We start from the raw sequence: 10,558 nt of genomic DNA, 5'->3' as shown, positions 1-10,558 counted from the left end.
CCCCCACACCCCCACCACCACACACACACACATGCACACACACCCCCTGCCACCTTGACATGAATGAGCGACTGACCTTTAGGGCCGTGTCCACTCTGCGGTCCGGTTTTATCCAAATAAGTACCCCTCTCATCCCCCCACCCCCCCAGCCCTGCCTCATACATTGCCAGCGATTCTTTACTGATATCATCAGTGGATGCAAATGAATTTGGATGAACTGGGGGTGCAGGGGGGAGTCGGGGTGGTGGCAGTGGCGTAGTCATGGACAAAATGCCACACTGGCTGCAGAATGCTGCATGTGGAGAGATGGGAATATATTGAATACCCCTCCACCAGAACCATCCCGATTCAATATTGAAAGGAGGGGGTTGTGGAGTGGTGGTGGGGGGAATACACATTTCTATTCCAGACATCTTGGCTGTAAAATACCACCAAGAAAAAAAAATCGCCATTCAAATGAGATGCGTTTATTTCTGCGTGGCCTTTGAAGAGAAGAGAGGGGTCGTGTCACTCAAACGGGGGGGAAAGGGCCACTCCGTTACCCCCCCCCCCCCCCCNNNGCTCTTCTCCCTCCCATTGCCCAATCTTCCCTTGAGCGACCCCCACTCACTCATCCTCCAAACATGCGCGCACACGCGGTGGCTTCGGGGGGCGACACAGACGCGAGATTGGAAGCTTGGCTTCTTTAACAAGGCAGAGGAGGCACTTCTATAATCACAGCGGCTGTACGTGGGGGCAAGAAGGCGTTTACAACAGGGCGAGCGGCCTTCTGTGGAGTGGTCCAAGACCTGGACACACCAGGGAAGAAAAAAAAAATGTTTGACTCAGACCAAACCTTGAAAAGGTTCTCCAAATACAAGAACTCCTGATTTATTCCGAGTCAGTCCAGTGAAGTGACCACTACCTTTAAGTAATTATTCACAGAAGATAAAAAGGAGAATGAAACATCCCTCGTTGACGATTTAGTTAGTGAGCTGGCGTCTTCTCTCTGCCTCCAGCGCAGCAGTGGACACGCGTTTGATGGATAGCGCTGAGTAAGATGGAGAAAGGCAGGAAAAAAGACATATTTATCAACGTGTCCTTTGAGGTGGCTGCGAGCGAGACAGAGATCCAAGCGTGGAGGGTAAAGGGAGTCAGTGGGATAGCTCTGCACTGTCAGGAGCACGTGAAAAATACCTCTCACTGCTTCCTTTCAGTTAATCATAGCACACTTCCTGACAAATCCAGGTAAACATTAAAGGTAGATCTGCAGATGGATGGATTGATGTCTTCCTCTCCACATAAATATTCTTATTTCCTTTCTTTGTTCAGATAATACGCGTCTTTACGCACAGAAAATAAAAAATAGCTCCCTCACTCACAGAGGCGTTTATCATATAGCAGACCTAATATAGTAATCATAAAGAAACAGAATGAGTCTATTAAACAAATCCTCAGTAAATGGCATTTACAAAGAGAGAGGCTGGGTACCTGCTAAAAGGCTCGCCAATTTATTGTCAGTGGATAACATAGCCGAAGGAGTGCAGAGGGTGTGGGCTCAGTGGATTATATCTTTACACGCATTATTCTGCTTGAGTGAGTGACTGAAAAAAGGGGTAAAAAGAAGAGGAGAGTGAGGGAAAAAAACTCACAGGCAACTACAAAGATTGGTCAGGCTTGAATGCGGCCTGTGTGTTTTGTCTGTATAACATATTCATCCATCAAACCACGAGCAGTTTGAAATGAGAAACTTCAATCAAACTTTATTTCATCGCTCAAGCAGGTTCTAAAAAAATCTCTCATCAGGGACTCATTTAAAAAAATATATCTATTAATAGATTTTGTGCAACATATCTCATTTGGGGGGTGTAACACAGGGAAAGTGGGTCAGCAATAAATTTCGCCTTGGCGTTGATGTAATTGCAACAAAATGCTGCTGAGTAAAAAGTGAGGGGTTCGTCGACCGCGGTGGCACAGTCACGCGCCATCTGGAGAGTATTAGAAAGAGAAGTCGGAATATCGTTGGAAAGCCCGGCTGCTATCAGGTATGGAAGCCCGGGCCTTACTGCTCGCCCTCCCATATGTTGACATAATCAGACTGTCCTTTAAAATGTGTCCAAATATAATAAATGAACATTGAGGATGTCTGTGTATTTATTTGTGTAAGTTGTGATGCTGGAAAAAGCAACAGGTTTCCTCAATAGAACTTTTACGCACAATCAAACCGAGATTTTCTTAATGATTTGAGCATTTTTGCCGCAAATAAATATGCACTCATCATCTAAAATCTAGAAAAAAAACAGAAGTTCCTCTTAAACTGCTTGTTACATCCCATTCCACCTTAAAGAGCAAACATTTCCGGTCTTCTTTCCCCTGCTAGGTGCTGCGGTTTACTCCACACACATGCAAACAGCTGTTGGACACGCGAGAAAAGTCGCACGTGGAAGTTTAATGCCCGATTCATTCCTTGATACACACATGCAAAAAAAAAAAAAAAAATCAAGCAGCCAGACCACCACCGCGCAGACGCGCGCGCACACGCGCGCTGGGCAGAGAGAGACGTCCATCGTCCTCCTCTCTTTTTACGTATATCTCCCTCCTCCCATTTCTTTCACACTTTCCTCTCTCTTTCTCACTCACTCCCCCCTGGCTTTATCCGTTTCAGTCCGAAGAACACACACGAACACTTTGTAAAACACACACACCCACACTCACACTGAGAGGAAAGACAGGGAGGAAAAAATGAGAAGAACTGACACAGAGGGAGAGAAAGAGAGCGTCAAAATGAGCCTTACTTTGTTTTGTTTTTGTTTTTTCTTCTTTTTTTATCTTTTCCTGCCACGAATCTTCCTCCACCAGTCGTTGACAGAGCTTGACTTGTTCCAACTGCGCGTCTTTCCTCCGCGATGCTAAAAAGTCCGCTTTAATGAATACATTTCTGGGCTGTGTCCCGAACCCAAAAGCTTTAGAGAGAAGGGGAGAGGAGTGCAGATTGAGACATATTGAGCCCGCTTTAAAAGGATCATTTCATCATGTGGGTGGTTGGGACACACAAAGTTTGGACCCGTGACTGGCATTCCGGAGAGACATGCATATTTTAAAACAACAAAGCAAGACAGAGACCGGGGGCCCCGGGGTGGGAGGGGAGAAAACTTAGCACCAAGTTACTATCAGATGAACAGCTGTCATTGTTGGGCCAGACTTGAGTGCGTATTAGGATAGAGTTGTCTGAGAAAAGGGACTAAACCGTGTCTCTCAATTACTTTAACTCCCCCAAAATGGAAAATAAATACATAAAGATATGACAGCTTTTTTCTTTAAAGTTGCTATAAATATGACTCTTTTTTATTTATTCATCACAAACATTTGCAAAAGTTTTTTTTTCCTTTTAAAGTCAGTGCAAACTTCTGCTGAATGGAAGTTTTATTCTGGCACTCCAAACAGATTTCTTACCCTAAAATACCTCAGTAATAGCAGTTAATGTTGCAGTTTACAACGTCTCCATCCATTTTGTCACGTCACACACAATTGTATCTCTCTCAAGCAAAGCCGGTGTGCTTAGCGCTGTCACTTTTGCACAGCTTTTACAACTTCACCCCCCCCTCCCCCTTTCCTCTGGTTTTTTCTCTTTCTCTCTGCTTTTACTAGAATCTTTTTTTTCCTCTTTTCTTTTGCGAGGGGTCTATTCTCGCCAAAGGAGTGGAGAGGGCATAAATAAAAATGTGCTGGCTGTGACGAGAGATCTGTCCGCTGGAAATGAAGGGCCAGGGGAGGGGGGAGAAGACAAAAAAAAAGGGGGGGGGGGTGCATGCAGTGGTGTAGAGCTGGATATCTCTGTTAGTTGTCAGCGTTTAGTCCATGGCTGTGGAATGCTAATGAGTGAGGTCTCTTTCCCTCTCTCTCTCTCCATCTCTCTGTCTTTAGGCCCCCTCCTCCTTCCCGCCACCCCGCCTCCTCGCTCTCTCGGGGAGAGAAAAAAGCGGATCGATAGCTGACCCAATGGTTTTGGCCAATGCTTTATTTATCTCGCCAGGCAATGATATTATCAGCCTTGAACGTTATATACAGCAAACGTCTTCCTAAATCAACACAAAGAGATCCGCTTACGCAGCGGATCTCTCCCTCTCCTCTCTCCCTCCAGCACGCTGACGTACGTCCGCGCGCTTCTTTTTTTTCCTTTTTTTTACGCACGGGCTTTCAAGGAACGTGTCCGCGCACAAATGCAGGCAAATATCTCCCTAACGCATGAAAAATTATCCCATTACTTTGCGCACGGTCGCGGTGGCGGCTGCGGGTGCACGAAGGCGCGTGAGCGCGCGCGTAAGCAGGGAGGCTTTCCCTCGTGTTACATTCACGGCTATAGGCTCATTTGTTACCCTGAAGGCCTGGATTTGATCCATGGCTTAAAGGTTGGCGATGCGGTCTGCGGACAGACCCCACGACATGCCCCCACCCTCCACCCCACCCATCGACTGCTTATATTCCCAATAACACACACAAAAAACTCGAACCTGATGCTGCAAGACATCAAATATCTCCCATAAATCCCTTTAATTGGGGACATTAGTCCTCGCCGTGCGTTCACAGCCATTTTGCAGGCTTGCGTGAACGAGCTGTGCGGGGAACACGGCGGAGCACTTGTCCTGCGCGCGTTGTCATCATTTTTACGCACGAGACAATATGAGAAATAAGCCATGTCACACTTCAGAGGGGATCCCATTCATACACTCAGCCTCTATTTGGAAATAGTTATTGTCTCAAAAAACAGTATTTGTCAATGTGACCGCCAGAGCCGGGATGCTATAAGTGAAATGTAGTGACGTGTGACGCCAATAGGACGTTTCCGCCGCTGCAGAACAGAACACAGCCGCTTTGCATTGAGGGTTTTTTTTTTTGGGTGGAATAGGCTCGCTGACAACTTAGGATAATAAATGTTTCGCTTTCAGACAGATATCCCAAACGTGAAATCGCACCCAGCTGCTTGTGTAAAGCAAACAAATAGCCCCCCGTGTTAGGAGCCCTCCACTTGTGGTTTGATGAATGAAAGCAGACAAAGGTAAATGGTTCTTTAACTCATTTTGCAGCAACACTTTGGTAACAAGAGTTTCCGATATTACAGAGACACGAATGGAGCCTACAGTGTACCACACATATCCATCTCTCTTACGCAGAGCGCTTCTGGGGCAAACTGACAGCGCCTTTACTTTTCAGCTTGTAGACATTTTCTCTTATTTCTTTTGTGTGATTAATGGTAATTGATGCTGTCGGCTGATTGAAAAATAAAGAAAATATTGCTGTTATTTAAAGCACATCATTGGATCGCATTCTGTCAAAGACAGGAGAAAGGAAATGAGTCTGCAGCTTAAAACACATTTTTTACTTTTCTTAGAGTCCTCGTGTGTTTTTGCTTGTATTGCCTCGACTGAAACGTTAATTAGGAACACATGGCACCATTTCATTTGTTTTTGAACCACTGCTTTATATAGCCTGCAGTGTTACAATTGTATAACAGAACGCTCTCAGCTAGGAGATAAAGGATAGTTACTCTGGAGGGATTCAGAATACATTATGTGGAGACAAGCAGCTGAAATCTGCATTTAATAAACTAGCAAACACATTAGTCCAAAGCCACAAAACTGCTGTCAAGTCACGCACTATTTGAAAAATATAAATCAAAATTTAAAGAAAATAATTAGGATTTTTAAAGATATTTTTATTGATTTTTTTCTGACAAAACTTTCTTAATTTTGCTGGTGGATCCGTGCGTTTTATGTTTGTCTTTTTTGCTTGACCCTCCTCGGTTCGGTTCAGCTTATTCAGCCAAAATTTAGAAAAGGAAAAAGCCCATTAGGGTGTTATTTTGAAACTAACGTGACCTAAACCTCTGAGAGAATCATTACATCCACAACAAGGAAACGACAATCCAATCTGCAAAAGCACCAGCTGCGTACTCGTCGATTTGAAGCCACAAATGTGCGGGAAAGACGTGTGTGAGAGCATCTGAGGACATGCTGGAGAACAGCTTACTTCTTTCCTCGAGAACCACTCACCTCTTAATAATTTACTACTTTTGGAAAAAAAGGAGGAAAAAAACCGCTTTTAGAATTCAATAAAAACCAAACATGAAGTTTCAGGAGCCTCTTCTGCCTATTAACACTTTGCGTCAGCAGATGAAGATGTAACACGTTTAGAGATGAGGAAAGGGACCAACAGACAAACTTTATAAACATCGAGCCCCAGTTTATTTTATTCAAATTGGATCATTTTTTAACACGTTTGGGGAGAAATAACTTTAGTTAAAAAAGTGTCAAAAAGAAGGAAGTTGATGCGTAAACTTTATCAAGTTAGCTGTGTCGATGTTCTTCTTAATGTATCCGAAAATACACCCCCACTCTCCCTGTTCCCCCCCTACAAATTTTATGCGCGCGCGCGTGCGCACACGCGTCCACACCTTCCCATTCGTTTCAGCGCAGGTCCCATGGTCTCCCTTTCTTTGCCTTCCATTCCCACTCAATGCATCACACTTGGTGTTCCTATCGACTGGCTTACATGCTGTAAAATACATTTTCCAGATTGATCACGCATATCACAGCAGCTTTTCAACGGGGCCTAACCCTTTTGCCAAAAATGACGCCCACATCAATGCTGAGGCATGCAGTGCACTGTCAAGACCAAGTTTTTCTTTTCTTTTTTTTTTTAAGAATGGGGTAGAGGGTTGTGGGTAAGGGGGGTGGTGTTTGGTTTGTGCGGATTCACCTTGATTAAGCCACAAGAGGAAGCGCGGAGTGGCCTCTGTGCTGTGCGCGTGGCTTTCAATCCCGTCTAGAATATGAAACATTAATGCTCCCACTGCAGGCTGGCAGAAAGATCACCTCCTCTCGTGCATTGTTCCCCTCTCTTTGCAAATCGACAAAGCCAGCTAAAGTCATTGTCTTTATGAAAATATGAGGAGTGCGCCCAGTTTTGTGATCTTAATTTGGTGGATCACCGTGTTCTGAGGCAGGTGTGAAGAAAGGGGTGGGGGGGCAAACAGTGTTTCTGACTGCAGGTTTATGAGAGAGACAACAGACCCCCATAGGATGAACTCAAATAAACAATAAATATATATACATGAACAAGACATTTGCTCTTAGGAAAATGCTTGAGAATGAGACATCGTTGCCTATTTCTTTTTAATAGTACAGTCACCATCACACAACTTGATCAACCGACCTTTTCTGCAAAAAAGCTGCATCATGGAGTAAGCAAATTGAAGGCAACAACCAATAAGTTCAAGAAACAATGAAAGTTTTTTTTCAAGACGAAACAAACAAAATGTATTTGAAATGATATATTAAAAGTGCTTTTTGATTTTTCAGGTCTCTCCTCTTTGACGACTCCACGCGCGCTCACAGCCCGGGGAAAAGGCGCCCCAGACATCCTGGAGTAAAAATGTCAGTAAAAATGTCCTGGAGGTCAGTTTGCTGCAGATGCAGGTCCATCGTTATCAATTGTTGAAAAAAAAAAAGAAAAAAAAAAGTTCAGCCATCAGTGGTGATATTATCACAGCGATTAGACTGTTTCTTATTTGTCTAAATCTCTTTATTTTTCTGTTTTTTAGATTCTCACTTCAATTTTAATTCTTGGAGAACATAGCTTCGACAACATATATCGCACTCATTATAAGAAGCAAAAGGTTATATCAAAAATTATTAGTATAGAATCACAGAAACCCTGGTTTAGAACCAGAAAAAATACAAAACAGAGAGGTACATAGACACAGGACAATTCTTATAATTGCTTGGAAACATTATTTTCCCGCTAAGTCTTGATTCTTTTTTTTCTTACTGCGCATATGATGTTTTTCATTTTATTTGTATTTTTTTTTACAAAAAAAGGGAAAATAAAGACTAGTATTTTACAAAATGAAGAGTATTGTTCTTGAAGATGAGGGAGGATTTACACAGGTGTAAAGTCCAGTTCCGATATTTTCTGTACATAATGTATTCCATCACAGTTCCAGAAGACAGAAAAAAAGTAATGTCTTCCAAGTTTGTCAGAAAACGTCCTACATATAGTCTTCTTGATGAAGGATTGGGTGGGTGGTGGTGGTGGTGGTGGGGGAGGTGCTGTATTTTGGTCCTTTTTTCCTGTCTTTTTTCCCTCTTTCTTATGAGGATCATTGGATGGACATGTAAGGCCAGTTGAAGCTGCTCCCGGATAATAGCATATCCCTGATGAGGGTTTCAATAGGAGTTTTACCTACCAAGCGGACGAAGAACAGCTGCTCGATTACCGAGGAGGAGACGGTGCGCAGAGAGGGCAGCCGCAGTAGGAGCTTGCCAAAGCGGCTGGGTTGGTTCGGGTATTGGCTCCTGACGTATTCCTCCAGGGCGCACTGGGATTTCTCCTGTAGACTCTCGATGTGAGCAGCGTCCGACAGGCCGCAGGCGTCTGAGGGACACACAGCAAAAACATTGTGGTCAGGCTCTTGAGTTCTCTAGCGCGTCCAGGAAAAGTGACCGTGCGTAATTCTAATTTACGAATTTCCTGAAACAAGTCAAAGAATAACAGATATATTTCTAACTATACCAGGCTTGCAGAAAAAAAGTGATGTAACTCCAAAAGAGACAGAACTTTTATTTTTCTTCTTTTTTTTTTACCCCCACCCCTTCAGTTTGATACCCAATTTCTATCGCGCAAAAAGCTTAGTGGTTATCATTCAGCGCCCGCCATTACGTGTTATTGACAATGTGGAATGAACAAACAAGCTGCCCAAACATGCGACATCACACTGAGCGCTGGGGACTGTCATACAGAATAAACAAGGGACCTGCTGCCGGATAGGGGACGCACAACTCAGTGGAGGGCATCGCCGCCTGCGCTCACAGCAATCAGAGGGAATAAAGAGCTAAAATGTCAGAGTTTTTGTAAGTGCAGACTGAGGGGTGATGGCCCATAAGAAGGGAGGCAGGCTGCAGCCTCGGTGGCCGCAGTTCTTTATGTCTGGACTCCAGGGATTAAAGGTATAAGGCAACATAAACGGCACTGATGAATCTGAAATTACTCTGGATGTAATGTGACCTAATTACTCCGCAGTAAGCTGTTAAGTGATTTCTTCTCTCCATAGACCACTCGTGGCCTGTTTTTTTCTTCCACGTAGCCTATAGGACAGACCTCTGAAAGCAATCGAATTTATTAGAGTTGAGGAAGTCAATAGTCGCAGTGGAGCGACGTGAAATGTCAGGAAACAGGGCACGCGGAGCAGACGCGCTCCAAGCAGACCGGTGACTTCTGCTGCGTAATGGCGCAAACGCCTGCAAATGTTTTTAAAAGGATCTAACGCGTCCTCTCTGTTGTAAAATGGTCTGTTTTTCACCCAAGCAAGCGCTTGTCTTCTTCTGCTCATAAAGTGCTGGAAACGCACGCTGCGTAACCGCTGGCGTACACGGTCCCACATGAACACCGAGCTGTCCTCAGAAGAGCCTGCTTTTGTAGGAGCTGCACATGAAAGGGCGCTTTAGTTTTCCAGCGCTATGCACTGAGCAGCAGACACGGGCTTTTAAGCCCTTTCTTAATTTCTCTGCGCTATAACTCACTATAGCCAGACACAATAACCTTCTGAACCCGGGGGCAACACGGAGATCTCGGGGTGATTTAATGTGACCTCGGTGCGGCCGGTCAGAGCCCCCTGTATGCAAATCCCCCAGGATTAACGCTGAGTGTGTCTTTTAACATCTACAACCAATCGATGGAGCCTCTAATAATTACATTTCGGAATTTTCTGCAAGGCTGAAATAGCGCGAGTTTTTTGCGACAAAGGAAAAGTGTCTGTGCAGCATGTGAACGCATCAGGAGAAAGCAGCTCAGAGACACCCCACAGGTCTCCATAAGGCCTCACTGCGCCCCACAAGCTCAATGGGCAGAAAGGGGGGCGTCTAAAACGAGCACTTCTGCAAGTTAGTGCATGTGTGGAGTTAATGTAAGACAATGATCCAGATCTGCGGTGAAAATACTTTACCCTGGCTACCATTGTTTATGCATCAAATGCTGACAAGGCTGCTGTTATTAAAGGCAAACAATCCACACACTGATCCTGGCGAAGAGCCACGTGACTTTCCATAGCCGACACCAGTTGTAGCCCATCACGCTAACTAAATGATCTGTTAGAAAACATGGGGGATGCTCATGCGCATATGGATTTTTTTTATTTTGCCTGTGTGTCAACTAGAGTAAAGAGCCGAATCTGTGCGCCACAGAAAGAGACTCGCAGACGAGTCACTGCACCCGGTGACAGAGGCGGAACGAGGGCGCACAGGAACACACGAGTTCACCGCGGTGTGAAAGAGATGACATGATCAAATACTAGCAAGGTATTTGATTATGCAATAAATAAATAAATAAATAAATAAATGACTGTTACTACCCATCAGGCTTTAAAGTACCAAATTGCGCCAAATTCGTCAAACGGTTACAGTTCTCGTCTTTGATTTCTGACCGTAAAAACATGTAGGTATGATAAGAATCAAATCTTCTAAATAAATAAATAAACAAACAAAAAATAAAAAACTTGCGAAGCTGAACGTGAAAGTAAATAGAA

At 44.2% G+C, this 10,558-nt stretch overlaps 1 protein-coding gene across 2 annotated transcripts in view; it reads right to left on the bottom strand.

The window, feature by feature from the left end:
- Positions 1 to 6,666: 6,666 nt before the first annotated feature.
- nr2f1a (nuclear receptor subfamily 2, group F, member 1a) overlaps positions 6,667 to 10,558 on the bottom strand; it is a 9,027-nt gene continuing 5,135 nt past the window's right edge. The window contains exon 3 of one of the 2 annotated variants that reach the window (XM_024275618.2): positions 6,667 to 8,412. In XM_024275618.2, the coding sequence (XP_024131386.1) occupies positions 8,138 to 8,412 (275 nt within the window). In that variant the 3' untranslated portion in view covers positions 6,667 to 8,137. The remainder of the gene's footprint in view (positions 8,413 to 10,558) is intronic. The other variant, XM_024275619.2, reaches the window with a different exon arrangement.

Source organism: Oryzias melastigma, linkage group LG9, assembly GCF_002922805.2.
Source record: "Oryzias melastigma strain HK-1 linkage group LG9, ASM292280v2, whole genome shotgun sequence".
Lineage (NCBI taxonomy): Eukaryota > Metazoa > Chordata > Actinopteri > Beloniformes > Adrianichthyidae > Oryzias > Oryzias melastigma.
This window is presented reverse-complemented; position numbering and strand designations above follow the sequence as displayed.